Source organism: Sinohyriopsis cumingii, chromosome 12, assembly GCF_028554795.1.
Source record: "Sinohyriopsis cumingii isolate HCF-2022 chromosome 12, ASM2855479v2, whole genome shotgun sequence".
In the NCBI taxonomy this organism is placed as follows: domain Eukaryota; kingdom Metazoa; phylum Mollusca; class Bivalvia; order Unionida; family Unionidae; genus Sinohyriopsis; species Sinohyriopsis cumingii.
The window spans coordinates 52,327,817-52,350,177 of record NC_142972.1 but is presented as its reverse complement, the minus strand read 5'-3'; the positions used below and the strand labels follow the sequence as shown (position 1 = coordinate 52,350,177).

Below are 22,361 nucleotides of genomic sequence, written 5' to 3'. Positions count from 1 at the left end.
AAATGAGAGATAAATTTGCCATATTGCCTGTCGTGCTAATCATACTGCGGCAGCAACACATGTAACATTTGCTTTAGTGGCGAGTTTGCTAATCACTGCTCTACCCTTCCAATATCCTCTTGGGCTATAATAAATAAATTCCGTTATAATAATAATCAGTTGATTAATTACCAGCTCGGGAAACTCAGTTTCCTAACACAAGTTTACCTTTCATCACAGATCTTACCAACCAATTAGCTGATGATTCTCTGATAGATTTATTTTCTTCATAGAATTTAACACATGAATTAATTTCACATCTGCAATATGTCGTTGTTGCAGATCCTTTACTCGATAAGCTACATCATGAGTATGACGTGCTTGATCAATAGCATTTATTGGATACTCTCCTGGTTTTGGCTGATCAATGCTATCAAGTCTGATATCAAGTCTGTTACCCAGGGACCGCAATAATTATATCCTGGAAGATGTTTTTCTCCTAGTTATTTAGCCCATGGAGTTCCTGGTAATTTTCCAAGCCCCATCTGTAGACGACCTCAATGGATTTATTAATAATTTAGTAGTATACAATGACATAATGCTGGACAAGCAATCAAATCCAGCTAGAATATTTTTTCGAGGAAGACGCAAAAACACAGATGTGATTTACATTACTCAGCGATATACACAAATACCAAAAGTGACCAGAGACAACTGTAATATTTTAGTTGTATTTAATGGTGTTAATATTTCACATACTCTGCAAATATTCATTAGTCTTGGTGTAACAGGGACATGGATACATAAATTTAAAAATTTCTTTTTGCGAGCACAGTCAACCCCACACAGATTTATAACAATAAATTTGTACAACCCCTGATCATGTTATCATATAGGCCTTGATAACATTTTTGGATGAGACTGAAAATTATAGCAGCAGAGGGGTGCAAACTCTCCTCCTGCAGGTAAGTTTGCCCTCGGAGAAAGCTTTTATTTTCCAAAATGGAGCCTTCCTTCTTGAAAGCTTTATTTTTCAAAATGGGACACACACACCCCCCCCCTTGAGGTGGGCTCGCCCTTTCTGCTGCTTCATTATAAAATGGCATTTGTAAAGATTTATAAAATTTGTTTGAAACAAGCCATGCACCATGTACATGACAGAAAATGCACACGTCTTTCAGATCATACAGTTCGTCTTAATTTCTTGGTTGCTGATAAAACTTCACCATAACTGTTCATAGACAACACACTGAAGAATTAAAGTCAGTATATGAATGAACTAAACCTTTTTTCAACAAAATCGACACAGCCAACATGCAGGTGCATCTATTTTTAGAAAGAGGGGTTTTCTAACTGTAACCACTCACATTATAGCTTTGTTACAAGAATCAATTGATAGGATTGCAAATGTTTTTTTTTTATTTGTCTACTTGATGAAACATTAGGCATTGGTTAAAAAGTATTTTCTTTGCTGTTTTGTTGTTTGTTTTTTTTTTCTTCGTATTTTCACAAAAATTAGTAAACTCAAAATACAACCTTGACCTTACAGCATCTTGTCGAATTCCACAACTTACATAGCCTTGTCCCATATATTTATGACCTATGTAATTGCATTTTAATGCTAAATCTTTAATAGCTTAATATTTAGTCACAGCTTTCTTACAAATTGTATATTTTCCTGAATATATTGGCCCAATGGTTTACAAAAAGAGACAATCTAATAGGCCTATGGCTACTTCCCAGAACAGCGATGTCCATCATTACAATTCCAAACAGATTTTTATTAAGAAAATAATGTACACACGGCAGTTAAAATGTTCATGTTACTGATTCTATTTTAAAAAATCAAATTGCTATTTACGTAAATTTATGTTTCGAAACACAAGTTTGTATGTTTTTATCTACAAAGGATAACTTACGGAAATCTGGCAGTAATAGTTGCTAACTTACTCAGGAAATGGTTAATGGTCAATCAGCTATCAAAGCACATGCCTGTGAATGTGCAAGAGATTGTTTGTTGGCATAATTGATATCAACACCAACTATTTGATGGCTTGAAGTGTACATTTTGCCTTGGCTATACATAACATAACACTGGAACTATAACCTGGCCAAGGCGAGGGAGCATCTCAAAAGGGATGATCATTCAATATTATTCCAAAACAAATCACAGAGTGAAGTCGTTTTCACTTTCCTAACAGAAGAAGGCGAAGTTTACACTTTTTAAGTCACCCATTTCACCTGGTAGCATGACCTTTGTTCCACTTAAAGATCCTTTTGTGAAATGTAACATATGTAAATTATGCATAATAACTTATATCTGTGTAAGTGCCCTTAGCCACTTTTAAGTTTCATACAACTGGCTGCTTAATGATCCAAAAGCTGTTCAATTGTCGAAGATAAGATAATGAAACTTTTTACCCTGTAAAAATACAGCTTGTGGGCATATATTGTACCGTAAGTATCATATGTCAGCAAGATATGGGTCACAGATGAAGGTTACTCACTTTTTGAATTGAGAACTTTACTGAAGAAACTTAACATTTTACATCAGAGCTTCTGAATCATTTCATTATGGTCTTTTCATTCAATTTTAAGAAATAGATCAACATTACTTTTTATCAGGGTCCCAGAAAAGAAATTCTCAAAGATAGTGACTTGGTCTATTCATTCATCATAAACTTGAGGCTGTATTACATACCACACTTTTATAGAATTTTTTTCAATGCCAAGCTTAAAAGATGCATGCTGAGTTTAATGCTTAACACATTAAACCATTAAGCAAAAAATGACTTTTTACCTACTTTTACCAACTGGTTTCTATTATATCTGACTTTTACTCGTTTCTAAATTATATTTCATCTCAAACTAATACATGTAATTCATTGTTTTATTGCTCAGTTATATATTTCTCAAGTTTCTTCTTTCAGAAGTTGAGTCCATTTGGGCTCAATTCAACCTCCAAAATATGTTACACTATAGGTTTGTGTGTGTGTGTGTGTGTGTGTGTGTGTGTGTGTGTGTGTCTGTGTGTGTAATACCTGGCAGATTCATTTTTTGGATAGTTAAGTAGTTAATCTGTTTAAGACTCCCATATATTGCCAAGTGATATCTTCCACTATTCTTATGTTATGTTTGCTCTTAAAATCCCTTTTAACTTGTATTTTTACTTATATATGGGTTACATGAAGATTTATTAGTACTTTCAAATTTAGAATATTTTGTAAAAGAATAACCTGGCTTTAAAGATAGGTCCATGCAAGTGCAATGTGACAAATTGAAGACATGATGTATAACTATGCCAAGTTTTGTTTATTTATATTAAGACTTTTCAAGTTAAACCCCTCCCCCCCCCAATTAGTAGTGTTCACCTTTGAAGTTGTTGTTGTTCTTGTTGTGGGGTTTAATGCCATTTTTCAGCACACAATAGGCTATACATGGTGGCCAGTATTATGGTGGAGGAAGAAGCCGTGAAAACCCCGGAAAGAACCTTTGAAGTTAAAATTGTGAAAGTGACATATTAGACACCATTGGATCATACAGTACATATAGATAACAATTTATCAATTTTCATACCACTATCTTTATCAGTTTCAAAAGGGATCATGTATAGAAAACTTAACCTTTAAAACGAGAGTGAAAAGTGATGTTTAAAATACCCTCCATTTATTATGTGTAAATGTACAAAGTATCAAATAATAAATATGAAATATTAGATTCATTACACTGACAACCAATTTCTCACTCAGTAACAAGAAGTCAGATTGCTTTTGTTGAGGCAGAAAGAAAAACAACAACCATTGATGTGATGACTTCAGCATCAGTGGTTGTATCTTCACAGTGCTTATTAGAATAAAAAGAAAAAAGAAATCAAAATTGCTAACAAATACACAAGTTATTTTTAGCACTACTGGTCATAGACCAGAATAACTTGTGAGATGGCCTGTTGCCTATTGACTAATGTCTACTAAATTACCTTGAGGGTTGCCATGAACCTTAACACAACAATCATTGCAAGGTCTAGTTGGTCCAACATGAAAAAGGTGTTTCTCAGATATCTAATGTGGCTGCCATTGTGAAAATTTTGTTGCTTCTCATCCAGAATGATCATGTCAGCATGGGATTTTCACTACAAGACTTTTTATGATGTCTAGTTGGTCTTGAATGAAAATGGGGCCAGTCCAACATCCATCGTAGCTGCCACAGCAGCCAATTTTGAAAATCTTCTTGTCACTACTCTTCTGGAAAGGAAAGTCATATCAACATTAAGTTCCACCAAATGACCTCTAATGATGTCTAACTGATCGCATAAAAAAATGGTTATGTTTTAAGATCCATTTAGACCACCATATCAGCCATCTTGAAAATCTCATTTCAGTAGTCCTCAAGATGGAAGGTCATATCAACATATCATTATGATATCTAGTTGGTCCTAAATGAAAATGATGCTAATCTGATGTACAAAATAGCCAACATGGCAGCCATCTTGAAAATCTTTATAAATACTGCACCTCCTGAACAGACAGTCTTATAAGCATGATGTTTCACTGGCTAAGTTTTTAAGGTGTCTAGTTGGTTTTAAATGAAAATTGTCAATCAGGTGTTCAGTATGGTTGCTGCATTGGTCATCATGAAAATTGTATTACAGTGTCCATCTTGAAAATCTTATCACAACTCCTACATGGAAAGTAAATATCAGTATTGGGTTTTCACCAGAAGACTTCTTGTGATGTTTTATCAATGCTAAATGAAAATGGTGCCAACCTGACAAGCAAGTAAAAAGAATAAATGGCCTCATCTTGAATTCCTTTAAATTCCTTTCAGGCTTGAAAGAGTCTGTTTAAGGGACTCTTATTGCAGTGACTGTTATATTTCAGTTAATCATAAATTCAATGCTATCTCTATGTATTGTACAGTTTATTTCATTTAAACACACTTCTAGCAAGACAAGATATTTACACTGAAGTTTGACCTTCCATTCACCACTTGAAAAGGAAAACCCAATTTTGATAAATGCATCTCCTCAAATTCTGAAATGATCAATAATGAAAAAAAAATGTATTCCTGAAACCATAAATGAAATCGACAAGAAGATGATTTAAATGTGAATGGAATGCAAGTAGAGTCCAGACAAAATGCAAACAATTGCAGATTAGATAAACTGACCCATGGGTGGGTGTGATCATGTGGGGCTTATATTCTTTAAATTCAGGATTGCAGATCAGTAGTTTAAATATTATTTGTCTGCTCTCTGCAACTCAGAAGCTTTTGAAGATGAAGGTTGAAACTTGGTATAGATGTATCTTGCATAGAATGTAAGATTTATACCTTTTGTCAAGGTCATAACTTTGTATGGGCAAGGTCACAGATGTTACTTTTTCCAACCCTTTATGCTTTCTTACACAAATGGACTTAGAGCATTTAAATTTAATACACATATGCATGTTACAAGACAGTATGTTATGTATTACATTCTGGAGGTTATGATCAATGTTTAACATGTTTAATTTTTTTTTTCTTTCTCCCAAATAATTCACTGAATTCAGCATTTGAAATCTTGTATTAAGCCAGTGGACTAGTTGTGATATAACTTCGTAACAATCGCTTCATGCAGGGTCATACCAGATTTAGACAATAGCTTTTTAATTTTTTGGATTTTTGGAACTTAACATTTAGTAGGTTTCACTGTCATGAATCAAGTTTTATTGGTAATGCTTTAATGGAGTCAATAGAGATATTTGTAACGGTAAAGTCACCATGGACATCCTTAAATCCTCAAGCTGTTATCTAACACACTTTTGAGGTTTTTTTTTGCAATGGCAAAATATGCAATTCTCCAAATGATGACTTCACAGAGTCATGACATGGCAGTTACTTGTAAATTGGCTATAGCTCATAGTGAATTGTACTGCCACAAATTGTTATTGGTTGATAGAATTGTGTTTTGGGGGTTACCTCATTGGCAGCACTATAGATTCTTTGCAATTGGTTGATATATTTTTAGTATCTGCTTTTTGTTTTTGAGAAATAATGAGCAATTGTTAGCTCTACTGGTTATAGACCAGAAGAGCTTATGGAATAGTCTGGCATCCATCATCTGTCCATCAGCACAATATTATCTGGAGGATTGCCAAGAAACTTGATATACACACATTGATCCTAAGATCTAGTTGATCATAAAAGAAAATGGTGCCGCTTGGATATTAAATATGGCTACCATCATGATCCTATTGAAAATCTTATTACCACTAGTCCTCATACATGAATGGTTATATCAAGATTTTGTTTTCACTGAAATACTTATGATGTCTGATTTTAGTAAATGAAAAAGATGCCAGTCTGACATTCACTATGGCCACCATGGCAGCCATCTTGAAAATCTTGTTATTGTAACTCCTTCTGAACAGAAGGTCATATTGACATGGGGTTTTCACCAAACAATTTTGTATGATGTCAGGTTGATTTTGAATGAACATGGGGTGACACTCCTGAATGGTGGTTGTATAAACATTAGTATTTCACCAAAAGATTTCTTATGATGTCTTCTTGGTCCTATATGAAAACTATGCTCATCTAATATGGTTGCTACAGTGACCAGTTTGAAATTCTTGCCTTTACTTCTTCTGAAGGAATGGTTATATCATCTTGGAGCTTTAATTCACTTATTTCTTATAATGCTTTGTTGTTCCTAAGCTGAGCTGACATCCAATACGTGGCCATTTTGAAAAGCTTGTTTTCACAACTCCTTTTAAATTTAAAGTCATTTTGACATGGAGTTTTCACTAAAAAGTTTCTTATGGTGTCTAACTAACCGTCAATATGGCCACTGTGGTAGCTAACTTGAAAATATTATCTCGGCTTCTTCCTAATGGATGGATTTATCAATATGAAGTCTGCTTTTTCCAAAATGAAAATGGTGCCAATCTGATGTCCATTATGTTGTTACGTTTATCTGATTTAATTCATATTTATTTTAATTTATTTGTTTGTCAGTTTTAAATTTTCTATTCTGTTATATGATATTATTATGTAAATGTATTCATGGGGATGATATTTTCCAGAAAATTATTCGACCTGAATCATTCTTTCGTAAACACCAGGTGTTGACCTAGATCCTGACCTTGATCCAAAATTAGTAGCAACCATGTAAATAAGTTCTATTTTTATTTTAAAATGATTGGTTGTTGTCAAGGTCATGATTTAAGATATAAACAATATATTATTTTTTATTCTCGGAGTAAAATCATTGGTCTAATCAAGGCCATATTCTGTGGATGTGACCTTATTTTATATGTAAACACTGTCATGTGGCCCTGTGTTTCACAATTCCGGTTTTTCCATTACTGTGCATTTGTTAGTTTTAATAGAGATGCATAGAGAGAGATGTCTCAGTTTTGTGCTTTTTACACTGATGTCAAGTTATTTTGTTGTAGCCAGATTTTGAGTTATAATTTTCTCCAGCTTAGTTGGATTTCGAAAGGATTAATTCTTTTTTCTCTGGAAATATTTTGAGGAGTGCTCACACAGAAATTTTGGAAAGACATTGCTTACAAATTTAATTTGGATTTTCAACACCGGAGTGTCATTATTTGTATTTCTACATGGAACTGTAAAACAAATTTCAGACTACAGTATATATCATCATCATCCATCTTGGATTTTCCATCAGGATTCGAACTTGAAATTATTAGAACATTTATTACTTGGACTTGCAGTTTAATTTGTGGATTATTCTTGGATAATTTTTGGATTTGATTCTTGAAACCATAAGTTCTTCTCTTTTTTTCTCTTCATTTTTACAGAACTTTTCCAGGGAAATAAATTATTGTATTTTTCAAAAGCTTGTTGTTTTCATTCTTTCTGTGTCACTGTTTATTAGAGCCCAAACACATAACAGTGTCCAATGCAGAAGCTTATTTGAAAATCTTATTATCGCTGAAGCAGCTCAGATATAATTTCAACACTCAGCAGTTAGAAAGAAGAAACAGTCTTACATTGGATTCCTGGAAATTCATTTTTGACCATTAGAGTGTCAGTCCATTTGAGGGACTCTTGTTAACACATTAACCTCAGGTGACGAGTTATCGTTGTAGGAGGTAGTAGCCTACTGCCGAGGTCTGTAGCATCAAGGTCATGTATGATGCACTAAAGTGGGTGGTATTATAGAAAGGTAAACAGATGTAGCTCTACAATGGTACCATATAATCTGGAAATTTTATTTGCACTACAAAAAACAGACAGAGAAACCTCATTTTTTGGACCTGATTTTTTTTCCACCCAAAATTCACCCATGGTCAGAATCCGATTTTGTGTCCGGATTTGAGAATTTTTAGTCTAAGATCTAAGGCAGACTGGTATAAACTGCAGACAGACAGTTGAACCTTTGCAAAAAGTAGAATAAGATGGGCATTTGGAATAAAGAGTGGTCAAGATATGAAAATAATGGGTCCTTTAAGCAAAAAATAAAAAAAAGAACTCCAACTTTTACCTTCTGCTCATGCGCGAGTCAAATAGCCAATGAAAAATGACGTTTCTAATGCAACTAGGCATTAGGTTATTGGAAAATCACCTGGAAGTTGATGTATTGGGATGTATTCAGAAATAGCTTTCAAAATGTGTTTCCTACTCAAATTTCAGGCGAAACCGACAAAACCTCTGGGGGTTAATGTGTTAAGTAATGTTAACAGGAATAGTTATTTTAACATATTGTATTAGATTTAACTTGTTAGTAGGCTCATCTGCAGTTGTTTGGTTTCATAAACAAACATCTTACAATCTGTTTTCACTTTCTACAAAAACTACAGGGGAATCTGCAGCTAAATCAGATCAAAGTAAATGTTCATTAAGCTTACATACTAAAATATCTTCCACATTATTAATTGTGAACTGAGGTCAGATCAATGAGATAAAGCAAACTTTCCACTTTTTCACAGTTTTGTACTAGTTATGTGTTCTTCAGTAGAGTTTCAATTGATAGGTAATAGATAAGTGCACATATTAGAGTCCTACCCTCTCTTGCAGATAATTCTACAATTACAACCTTTGATAAAATGAAAAATATGGAGACATATGCTCAGGCAAAAGAGAAAGGTTCCAATAAATACAGACTTCCCGAGACCAATACTACTGCAACAGAACAAGGTAATGAACACAGTTACTACATTCAATTAAAAGCTTACTTACAAGATTTGATGTTAGTAAAAATGTGTTAAGTTGAAACCTCAAATGTAAATTCAGTTTTAAGAATAATTTTTCACTACACCTAAAGCTCTGGAAATTTGCAAGATGTATTTTACATTAGTATGGCTATAGTACTTGTGTTATTATGCAATGATCTTTATATAGCTTTTGAATTTCTGTATAGAGTAAATCCTTTAAGATTATAAGATACCCTCATAATGACATAAAAACCTCTTTATGATGAACAGTTATTGTAGCTCCATTTCGTTTGAATGACATTATAGTTTGTAGGGGTTGGCTTCTTCCAAAATATATGTATACAGTGAACATTAGGTTGGAGATTTCTTAATTCTCACACTTCTTTTATAGCTAAATTTTCAAGTCTGACTTGGAGAGGGTTTCTACAAATAATTAAATATTATAATATATGAAAGTCAGTTAACCAATGTTGAGGAAAGTCCACAAAAGTTTACTAGCTATGGATAGTTGGGAACTTGAAATGCATACTTGTGCCAGCTTATCTGATCAAAATTTAAATCGCAGAGCAAATATGTTAGTCTCTATTATCCACACCACTAATAGCTGTGATTGAACAAAGTATCAGCAAACACATTTTTATGGAATGTCTTTTTTATCCAGTGTCTGGTAGAAGAAAGCGTGCCACTGACAATACATTAGTGTATGATGTGGGGATACAGTCATGTGATGGCCTACGTAGTGATCAGTATTGTAATGGACCTCTAGATCCAGGTAGTACATACAGGTGAGTAACGTAATCTACCTCGTTGAAGTACAGGAGTGCTATTGTAAAGTTTCGAGTTGGTGTCATGGCACCTTTGCTTGGTGACAGGGCTAATTTTATACAAAAGTGTATGTGCTCAGGGGTATAAAAATCCATTGTCCAGGAGCCTGGGCTAAAAAATGAATGCCAGGTAACCATTTTTTCCAATGTAAAAACCTAGTTGAGCAACAGAAAATTATTATTAAAAAATGATCATGTTAAAAATTGTAATGGAATTTTATGTATTATGTATTTTCCAGCAACAGACATTTGATCATTAAACTTTCAATATGGGAACCTACAGCAGGGTACCAGAATTTCTCAACATACAGTTGGATGATTGTTTTTGGCAAGAAGCAATACTAATCCACATGTGTCAGTTGCTCATTATCAGATTAAATCAGTCCATACTACCAGTCCTTACAGGTGAACCTTTTAAGAAACAAGACTTTCAAATATTAGTCTTTTCTCAGCACACAACATATAGTAAAAGTATCTTTCATCTTTGGCCTGACACATTTAAGGTTGATGATCTTGATTATACTTTCTAATTGGTGTTTTAAAGAAATCAGCATGTGACGGTTGTTTTTGTTGGCTAACTTGAGGTAAAGGAATATGACAAGTTTTAAGAATCAAGCCAGTCTAAATTGTTGTTGCATGCTATAGTGGTTTGTTGGGCAGGGGTCATGCTACCAGGCGAAGTGGACATCTAAGTTGCCTAAAAAATGTAAACTTTGCCTTCTTCTGTTAGGTAAGCAAAAATGTCTTTGCCCTGTGATTGTTTTAGAGGTACATTGACCATACTTTTTTAGACGCCTTAGTTCTAGTGTTGTGTTTTAGCAAAATGTATTCATCAAGCTATCAGTAGCATGGTCTAGTTTTGATATCAATTACAGCGACAGATAAACTCTTGCACATTCATAGGCATGTGTTTTGATATCTGATTGATCACTAACCTTTTTTCAGAATAGGTAGTAGCAACTATCACTTTATGATTTATGCATCTTATCCTTTGATGATAAAAACATACAAGCTTGTGTTTTGAAACTTCAGCAATAGTATGTAAATAGCAATTTGTGTTTCAGGAACAGAATCAGTGATCTTGATATTTTGTCTGCCTCTTGTACATTATTTTTCATGTTAAAATTAGTTTCAAACTGTAAGTAAACCAGTAACGGTGTGTGTGGGAAGTACCACCCATACAAAATTCTCTAGGCAAATTTCAGACTGGTTTTTTAAGCGCTTTCTGCCTAAACCATAACTGCTAATATTAGGGGAGCTTAGGCTAATTTCAAGTAGGATTCAAGTGGATTCAGGGTGGAATTTTAGGCAAAATATGCAAATTAGTTGTCCAAATATTCTGCTTAAATAGAAAGAATCCATCTTAGATTTCTGCCTGAAATAAATTACCACCTGAAATCCCATACAAAATTTTCCAGGCAGACTTAAGGTGGATTTCAGACATGTTTCTTAAGCATTTTCTGTCTGATCATAAACTTAAAGAAGCTTGGGCGAATTTCACATGGACTTTAAGTGGATTTCTGGCAGAATTTTAGGCAAAATATGCATATTAGTTGTCCAAAGATTCCGCTTAGACAAAAAGTTCATCTAAGATTTCCGCCTGAAATAACATTCCTCCTGAAAAAAATCTCACCTGAAATTATCACCTGAAAAAAATTCTTCTTAAGGTTTCCATCTAAAAAAGGCTGCCTAAAATGTCTACATAAATATTGTCCAATAAAAAGAATCTGCTTCAGATTTCTATTAAAGTGCCTCATGATGCTCAGACATTATTGGGAATCAATGATAAATATTCAAAATAATTTTAAGAAGGATCATAAATTTTATTTTGAAGATTTAGGTTTTTCTTGTCCACATTTTCTTATATTTAAGTCTTTTTCATTTCACTGAAAGTTTGGTGAGATTTCACAAAATTTGGTAAAATTTCACTAACATTTTGACCATTATATAATATTTTACTGAAGTTTCAGTCATTTTTCAGACATTTCAAAAGGTTTCAAATAAATAATGGATATGAATTAAACAGGACTTTATTAACCATGGCAACTGCTCATATGGCCTAGTGGTTAGAGCATCCGCCTCAGATGCAGGAGGTCGCGGGTTCAAACCCCAGCTGAGTCACACCAAGGACTTTAAAAAATGGTACTAACAGCTGCCTTGCTAGGCGCTCAGCATTAAGAGGTTAGTGTTAGGACTGGTCAGCCTTGTGTCAGGATAATGTGACTGGATGGGACATCATGCTACATGTCTGCAGCATGATGCCACAGTGGTAGACATCACTATAAACTGTCATACTGCAGACACTGTATCGATATGACTGAACATTTTTAAAGCTATGTTAAAAACCTAAATCACACACACACACACACATTAACCATGGTAATATTTCAGTGTACATGAAAAAAATTATACAGATGTTATAATTATATGACATCCAAGAGATATTTGAGGTGTAAGCAGCTGTGACAAATGTTTATCATGATATAATTACTCTTATTTTACACTGAATTCTAACACAACTAGAATATTTTGATAATATAACAATAATACCACTCACGATATTGAAGGATAATTCTACTTGTGGGCCAAGAAAACTCTGCAAAGACATGACTGTCTTTGATAGACATGGGTCTATGGCAACAATATAAACAATTCCCACCAGTGATATATACTTTGTCTCTCCTTAAATTCTGGAAGTTAATCATTTTGGCATTACCTAACTTAAAATCATCCTGGTTCAATTGCTTGTCATATTTAGCACGTTAGCCACAAATGTAAAGCTCTTCATGGCACCAATAGCAAAATGCTAGTCCTGGAGTTCAGTTTTCATACAGATTGACCAATTACATTCCCATCACCTTTGTGTTCAAGCTGTTCTTATTGCCGCTCACTTTTCAAATTGTTATTCAGTCTTGTATCCCACTAAAATATTTGAATAGCCATGATTGACAAGCATGCTTATTCGCATCAGTTTCCATTAGGCAAAGATTCATTGGGCAAGTACAAACTTTTGACCAATCAGAATGCTCTTTACAGTGATCACCTGTTAAATAATATACAGAACAAATATTTATTGGAAAGCTTATTGCAGATTGGGACTTGATGGAGCATTTTTTTTAAAAACAACAAAAGGGTCCGATTCGAGAAAATCAGATTCAGGTCAGGAGAAAAGCAAAATTTTGCTTTAAAATGAAAAACAAGAAAACAGTCTTGTTTGAGGGAAGTTAAATCCAATTGAAGTTAAACAAAAATACAACAACAACAGTTTGAAAAAGAAACAGGACAAGGAAAGATCAGGAAAAAAATTATTGTTCACGAAATGAACAATGAAATTACAGAAATAGGAAATATAAATGTTGCTGAAAATCAATCAGATTGTGCAAGAAACAACAAATAAATTGTATTATATTTACTTATTGATATTTTTATTGAAATGTCAGTGATATTACAATCACAAAATATCTGTATATTTTTCAGAATTTTTGGCAAATCTCGGGGAAATTTCAATCACAAATTCTCACTGATATTTTCAGATTTAAGTGTGTATTTTTCCTTACGTTTACACATATCAATATGTTTTATCAACAGTTTTTTTTAATTCTTATCCAGTCACGTTCTCTCTCTCTCTCTCTCTCTCATAATTTCATTCTAGATGTTCTCATCATTTTCATTTTATTGGTGCTATATATCTTCTCTATCATGGTCATTTTTTTTCTATGTTTCTATTTATATTTTCAACAAGATAATCAAGTTCACTTTTTCTGTAATTACTACTCGTACATCAATTTATAATCGCTGATATAAATGCGCTAGCATGGAGGTACACAGAAATTTTGATGACACCGTTTTGTAGAATGGGACTTTGGGTAACATTTTTAGAAACCTACCATTATAAAACACACATATATACACTCATTTGCTTCATCAACAGAACCTATTTTGCATTTGGATTTCTCTTTATAACATCATTTGGTTGCAAGAAAATACAGACACACCAACAATCATTCAGTTCTTACCTTAAAATTCTGCCCCATATCACAACATATTGCAATGGTCCATTTTTTACGAAGCTCCATCTTCTTCATTGATGGAATATGGTGGAAGCTTAAATCTATGTGAATTCTAGCATTACCATTGCACAGCAGAACACAACAATATTTGTCACGATTTTTTCCCTTGGCAGTATCAATTATAGCAGCCATAGTTGCGAGGTAAAATGAACCGGTGCCTAGCTTAGCCTCGTTATGGATTCGTTGACCCATGGTTACATGAATACATTCTGAGAATGGTCTATACTGGCTATAAAGATGCCATGTTTGTAATTTTATGCATTATAGTATGTTATATATAAATAGTTTATTGGCAACAAAGAAATTAGGACGAACAGTATGATCTGAAGACGTTTTTGCATTTGCCCTCATTTACATGGTACAGGAGTTGTTACAAACAAATTTAGAAATCTTTCAAAGTACCATTATTGTGAACTTTAGAAAGTATTAAAAAATTGATAAAGGGTAGCTGATTCAGTGTAATTTGGTTACTCAGTTAAAATTTGTTACATTGTAGTTTCCTTTATTCTCTTTTAAAGTCATATTGCCAAAATAACTCTGAAAATTGTCTTCTTGAAAACAAGTATTGGTTAAATCCAGTGTTAAATGCAAATATGAATAATGGGAAATAGAGGGCATACCCACTCAAGCCAGCCTAGGTTGGTTAAATGTTTCTCAGAAAAGGCACCTAGCTCCTATTGCCTCAGAATGATATAGGTAATAATGTGTAAAATGTGCAGTTAAAACCAACCAAAGAAAACAAGCACAGGCTCTGTTTTGGTAGAATAATTAAACTGTTTGTATACATCTCTATTATCACTGTACCCATGCAACAAAAGGTCACTGTGGCCTAAATTTTATCTTTTACTGGCTTAGGTCAGGTGTATGCATTTAGCTCACTTAAGTTTCACACATACTTTTATACCTGGACTTGTAAAACTTGTTGAGGAGATATATATAGTTTGATCAGTACTAATCTACATAACAAAAATATATCATTGTCATTCTACTTTATGCATCACTGACTTTTGTGTTTTAACTCATCATGCTTGAATTACTAAGCTAGATGATTGAATGCACCACTCATTTACCTTGTGTCCATGCTTCATATTTTACTTGCTTTGGTTATTTCTTAGTAAAGCTCATGACCACATGATTTTTCCATGTTAGTAGTACTGCATACAATCTGATCCAGCAGGATGAAACTTGGTGAGGATATGTAGCTGGAAAAGCACAGCTCCCTCATTGTAGAATTATGTCATGTGGTCCATATTTAATGCTTCACTTATGGTCAAAGTTGGTATTTGATGTTCATTTCTCATTAACTCTTTTTGCTAGAAGCAAAGAAGATCATCATGACCTATATTTTATCTTTGATTAACGTTTTGCATTTAACTCATGGCCACATGTTTTTTGCATGTTATATGCATATTATCCTACTTATGGTCATGAAACTTAGTGAGGGGATGCATCTTGATAATTAATACACCCTTATTGCAAAAATAGGTATATGGTTCAGTGCCATGCTTAAAATATGTGTGTTTAAAGTTTATTTATTGGCTGCCTTTTATGTTATAATTATGATTTTTAATTGAATGCATCTCTGTTCTACATCTTTACAACCAAAGTTCACTGGGACCTATATTTTATGATTTACTAACAGGTCAAATGCATTTATTTGTGTTTAGCTCATGTCACATAGTCTTGTCCATGCTATATACATCCTAGTCTACAAAGAAAGCCCTTTCTGACCATTTCAGTCAGAAGTAAGAAATGTATTTATTCAGTGGTAAACTTTCCATATTTATGACAATACACTGCATGTTGTGATTTACCACTATCAACAGGTTAACTGTGCATTGGTTGACAGTGGTCTAAGGCACTTGGCTTTATCAATCACTGACATCTTAACTCTGCCTATGGGGTTTGAGTCTCAGGCTTGGCCAGCATGTGTATGTGAGAAAGCTTAGCTTCCTCAGGATCAGTTGTTCCTCCAGGGATTTTTCCAGGTTCTTCCTCTGCCAGATATACTGGTTGCCATGTAGAGCCTATCATGTGCTGGCATTAAACCCAAAACAGTAAGAACAAATATTTCTTGTACATGTACATATAAAATAAGCATAGGAATAAGGTGAGTGGACAACAAACTGCATGCTTTTAATGTGAGGCTTCCTCTGTAGTGGCCAATCAAGGTATTTACTGATGCATGAACTATGCCCTTAATACTGGTTGTCCTCCACTATATTAAATTTTTAAGCTTTTACAAAACAAAATCTAAGTATGACAATGTTAATAGCTTTAGAAGAACAGTTTAAAGTGTGTGTCTGTCTGTATATGTGTGAGTGTGGTTTATTGGCATGTTAGAATACAGCTGGCAATATAGTGTCAATTTAAATTGAAGTTCTACAAATGTACCGTATTTGTGGGCCTATAAGATGATACTTTTTTACCAGAAAATCTTAGCTTTGTTTTATACTCCAAATCAACTTCTGTATGGATTTTGTCTTCCAAATCACTTTATCATAGAACATAGGACTCCACATTGAGGATTTGAAATAATTACATGATCATCAGTATTAAAATTAACTTACATCAGATGTAATTGCTCTAAAGCGGCATGCATTAGTAATATACTATATGTTGTTTGTAATATACATTTTTAAATTTGATATTGGTGCATTAAAATTAAAAATTAGTAAATGAATGACCATGATAGAGACAGATTTGCATCACAGTTTTCTTGCTGCACCTCATGATCAAATAAAAATTATGCCCCATTATGAGAGAGAGAGAGACGTATTTATGATTGTATGGTAATCTTTTATTTTTCACTTACTTGATGACTGTGATCATACTTATGTACAAAAGCACAGTACCATATTCCATTATCAATTAATACCACTAGGTAAGCAATTCCTTCTAGTTATCACTTCCATTGTTCATTAATCATGTGGCTTTGTAGTGGTATGTACATGCTATTTAAATATGCTACAGCTGTAGTCCAGTTTTCTAGAGTTAACACCTGTTTGACATCAAGATTCAGGGCTGACCAGATCAGATTAGTGAGGCTGCCAATAGAGAAATGAGGCTAACCATGGGTATTATGAACATGGTACTTTATAATGAAAGGAATTATCAGGTGTTAATCATATAAATTTCTCAACCAGTGACATCTTTCGAACTTGCAGATAGGACTGACAGCAATTTAAAGTAATATATAGCATGAGCAAAGATCAAAAACAATTGCCACCTAAGAACAGAAAGAGTACATGCACTTGAAAAAGTAATCATTTTTGTTAGGAATGGAGAGGTCATTATTCTTGCAAAGAAAATTGGACATCATGCAAAATGGTCATTCTTGGGATTTAACCTAATAAATGGAGTCTGTATGGATTGTTAATATTCAAACCCTGAAAGAGTATGTTATGTATTTTCATAGTTTACATTTACTATTTAATTTATTAATTTTTTTCTCTCATTGACAAAAGCTTCAGCTATACAGATTCAATAAAATGAAGAAAAAACTACAAAGACATGGAACCTCTATCTCTCTTCTCTCTCTCATATATATTGGGCCATATTTTATTTTGATCATGAGTGCAAGAAGAAAAATGCAAGGGAATAAATATGCATTTCTCTCTGTATCTCTTTTCCCACCCACCCACCAAAATAAATGTTCAGGTCACCATCATTAAATGAAACTAAAATTACATAATACATTTAAAATACTTTGTGTGAAACAAATTAGATACTTTTAGGTATATTTATTGATCAAGACCAGAAAGATTACTGAGTTACAGATAGGATAAAATTCATGATGCTGTGAGGAGCAGTTGTTCCATTCATTTTACAGGTTTATAAATCTTTTGGACATTGTCAAACCTATAAATCTTGTCAGTATCATTACAGAAAAAAATCACTTGACCTTGTAAATTGAGGTCACTAGACATTCTCTTCATATGTAGGTGACTGGCTTGATTTTTGTTCCATTTTAATGATTTTTAAAATTCTTTTTTAATTGTTTTCAGATGTAGAGTTTGGAGGGATAATAATTTTTTCAACCCAGTACTTATCACCTGTAATTAGGTGATCTCTCTAGTGTAATTCTTCCATTAAGGTTCATGCTTAATGAGGCACCCATTCCCTTTCACAAAACTATGCCAAAGCCTTTGACAGTTACAAGCCCACACCTGTTTTATAAAAAATATTTTCATGTATGGCTCCAGGAGCTTATTATAATATAAATACTTTACTTACAAAGTTAAATATTTATATCAAGAGGCTTACATCAAAACAGATATCATCAAACTTGGTATGTTAGCCTACATCACCAAGATTTGAAGAAATTAAATTATGAAAGTATCTTTAAATATAAATGTCTACAAAGTGGTCTAGTAGTTGATTTACTTATTTTTAGCTTTACTTGTCATAGGCCAGAAGAGCTGATGGATAGTCTGTTGTCTGTCATTCATATTATTTGTCATTGCTAACCGTTCTTAATTACTTGGAGAACTACCATGAACTTAAACATAAATTCATCCTTATGTCTGGTTGTTCCAAAACAATGTTCTGCTCAGAATCTAGTATGGCCAAAACAGCAGCCATCTTGAAAATTGTATTGCTGCTCCAGACCTGCTGGATAGATGGTTATATTATCATGGAGTTTTAGCCAAGATGATGACCATGGTAGTCCATTGGAAATCTTGTTATTGCTATTCCACCAGAATGGATAGTCATATCAACAAAAGACTACTTGTGGTGTTCTAGTGGTCATACATAAAAATGGTGCCCATTTGACATCCAGTATGGGCACTATAGTGGCAATCTTGAAAACCTGGTTATTGCTACTCTTGAGTGGCTGGTCATATCATAATTGTATATTTTTTAAAAGACCTCCTATCATATCTAGTTTTGTTCTAATTATAAATTGTGTTGATCTGTGGTGATCATCATTAAAATCTTTGTATCTCTACTCCATTTGAAGGGTTGGTCTTATTAAGATTAGGTTTTCATTACTATTTAATTTATTAATTATATACTAGTTTTCATTTAAACACTTTTCACTATATATGGTTGGTTCTATTTGAAAATAATGCTGGTGTGATTTCCCAAAATCTAAAATATTGCAAAAGATAATGCTACTAAATATGTGGCCATTCCACCATGTAAAAGATGAGGAAAAGCTTCTTTTATGCAACATATAAAAATGGTGCTGATCAGACTTCCAAAATTGCTGCCTTGATGGCCATTCTGAACCAAGTGTTATATTAACATGTGGTTTTCACTGAAACACTGTTATGTCAATATATAGCTGATTCTGAATGAAAATGGTGTTCATCTGACCTCCAACACAGCACCACAGTGACCATCATGAAAATCTCGTCACTACTCTGCTTGCATGAATGATGGCATTGAGATGCAGTTTGCTCTAAAACACTTCTTAAATTATTCAGTTGATTTTGAATGAAAATGGTTCAGATCTGACACCACCTTATGTGCACTTTTGTGAAGTAGTATAAAAACCACTCCTTATGGTCAAGTCAAAGGTCATTGCTTCCATTATTGTACTTCATTGAGCTTATTAACTCAATGACTTGTATGTATATACACACACATGAATTTTGACCAGACTTTGTATTTGGTTGCATTCCAATGATGCCACTTAAATAATTTTATTAGTTCAGAAACAGTTTTATTGATAGATTTAACCAGACTATGTTTGTGGGGTATCTCTACATTGTGTGAGCAAGGTGACTAATTTTCTGTCAACATCAGATTCAAGGTCATTGGCCATAGCAAAGAATGCTGCACAGCACTTAAGGTTTCTATTGAACTCAGTTTCTCAAGAAATATGAAGGCATTTTCAGTGATGCCTGTTTTGTTAAGTCTTTCAAGGGTCAGGCATATATATGATCACGATGTTAATAGCAGATTTATATGGTGGTACATAGTGAACAAGGGATGTAATTATGGAAGAACTTTCACCCGGAAAAGTCAGTTATGAATGATCTTGTAAACCAGATTTGACCTTGGGGTTAAATTAAATAACACTTCTTACATTTTTGTACTTGTTTGGGCTTGTAATCATGGTGACTTACTTCCACATATACAAAAAAAGATGTTAACTAAACTTAGTATTTAAAGTAAAACTATTGGTAAAAACATGTACAATGAATTTGCATTTAGTATGAAGCGAATTTGCATTCCTGTTAAAACATAATAAAATGGATATAACAGATTATGCAATTTGTATGGGGTCTCCAAAGGTTATTTCTAAATAAGTTTTACTCTTGCTGTTTTTCATTTAACTTTGATATCAGAGTAAAATGTTTTGACTCCAGTGTTTTAGCTGTGCTGCCAGGTACTCAGCATTTAAAATTAATCAAAGGAGGAAAACAGAATGACATCTCTTGGATGATTATAAATTCATTATGGCCAGTAGAGCTTCATTCCCTTACAGGAACTCTTTTTTCATAGTTTTAATAATGAATCAATGCTGTCCAGTGTCATCTGTGCTCTGCCTACATACAGTATTTTAAAAAAGGGGGCAACCACATAATATCCATGATACACTTGTTGCAATTCTGATGTTCTAAATTGCTTTTGTCATTAAAATTTGTAGTGTTTGTCTGCAACATATTATCCTGATGTAATTGTCTTAAACAAATGAAACTGATAAAGGAATTGCCACAGCATAACTTGTCCATTTAAATTTATTCAGGGTCCCACTTCGGAAAACAGAAGTTTTGAGCAAATTATTCTATCTGTATTACAATCTCTTCAGAATTTATTTTTCTTCCAGAATCATAGCTTTCGTCTGCACAAGAACGTACTGCATATTATCAAAGAGTTATGGCCCTTTTATAACTCTTTCAGGTATTTCTACTCTCACATGCATACACAAATACACATGCACATATGGTGTCACTTAAGCCAATTAAATATTCTATTAAAATTAAAATACTGCTTTTAGATAAGGATAATTACTTCTTGATGTTTATTCTGTGGAGTTATGTATGAAAAAAGTAACTGTAGTAATGAATATATAAATCATCATCTGTATAATTGAGTCTTGTGATTGAGGATAATTTTATGAGTAAAAATGTTACAACATTTACAATACTTTGCAGAATTATGATGGATTTGTTATGTTGTTTGTAATTAGCTACTGACATGTTTAATATTGTGGGTACAGTGAACCCTCTCTGGAGAATTCTAACCATTGTTCAAAAATGATATAACAGGAATAGCTTCAGAGCATATAATCACCAGTAATGCCTTTCTTTTATCTAGTTCCTTCTGAACCAGAATTTCCTGTAGGAGCAGTGGTTGGAGGCATTGTAGGTGGTCTGGCAATATTGGCATTCATCATATTTTTTATTTTCTTACTACGATACAGAAGTAACAAGGGGTAAGTTGAATATACATTTACACCTTGTATGAATATTCTTGATCCAGAGTTTGAAATGTACAAATTGTTAATTGATTACTGTAAATGCAGTGCAATTCATGAAGGACATAAAAGGACAACAGAATATAGTTCTTTATGGACAATTACCATTTTATGTATAGATTTAAGAAACTGTGTTCATGAATTAGGCTTTTTATTTTGAGGTTTCCAGTAAGGAATTTCACTTCATATTTAAAAGTTATTTTCACTTTGTTTACCATTTGTACACTCAAATGCAAAATAATGACTCGATGGCAATACCAACCATGAAAATTACCACATGATTCATATCCTTGAAGCTGTCAGGAATATTTTTTGGGACCAGTTTTTATGTGCATGACATAAGGTGGAGTGGATTATGTTATGATCTCCATCCACCCATCAATCTCACTAATTTCATTTTTGTAGAATAATTCCATTATCTACAGGTATCCAGCTTTGTGAATGGCTTGCACTTCTCTGCGATTATAGATTAAATATTCAGATCATTATTAATGTAGGTAAGGAAGAAGCCAATTTATTTGGGGGTCAAAAGGTCAAGGTCATTGTGACATAAAGAAGAAAAAAAGTTTCTGCACAATAACATTAGTTTTGCATCACAGACCAAACTTGGAGTAAGGAAGAAATATATTGATGTTTGGGTCTAAAGGTTAAAGGTCAAGGGTGCTGAGTGAAGGAAGAAAAATGGTTTTTGTTTAATGATTTTTGTTCTTGTCTACATACCTTGAGCAAATGTTGTGGAGGTTGTACACTTTATGTATGGAGGAGGAATATTGATTTGTGATGAAAAGGTCATTTTCACTATGAAACTTTGTAGATGGTGTACGTTTAAGTTAATAAATTTCAGAGATTACAGTCATATTAAGCCTTTTTTGCATTTAATGTATTACATTCTACAGCG

The 22,361-nt window shown here is 33.4% G+C and overlaps 1 protein-coding gene across 1 annotated transcript in view; it reads left to right on the top strand.

Annotated features, from left to right (window-relative positions):
* Positions 1–22,361, top strand: part of LOC149786441 (tyrosine-protein phosphatase 10D-like) — a 198,197-nt gene that overhangs the window by 134,039 nt on the left and 41,797 nt on the right. The window contains exons 20-23 of the mRNA XM_089976886.1: positions 9,001–9,120; positions 9,799–9,922; positions 20,813–20,886; positions 21,304–21,421. Of these exons, the coding sequence (XP_089833012.1) occupies positions 9,001–9,120; positions 9,799–9,922; positions 20,813–20,886; positions 21,304–21,421 (436 nt within the window). The remainder of the gene's footprint in view (positions 1–9,000; positions 9,121–9,798; positions 9,923–20,812; positions 20,887–21,303; positions 21,422–22,361) is intronic.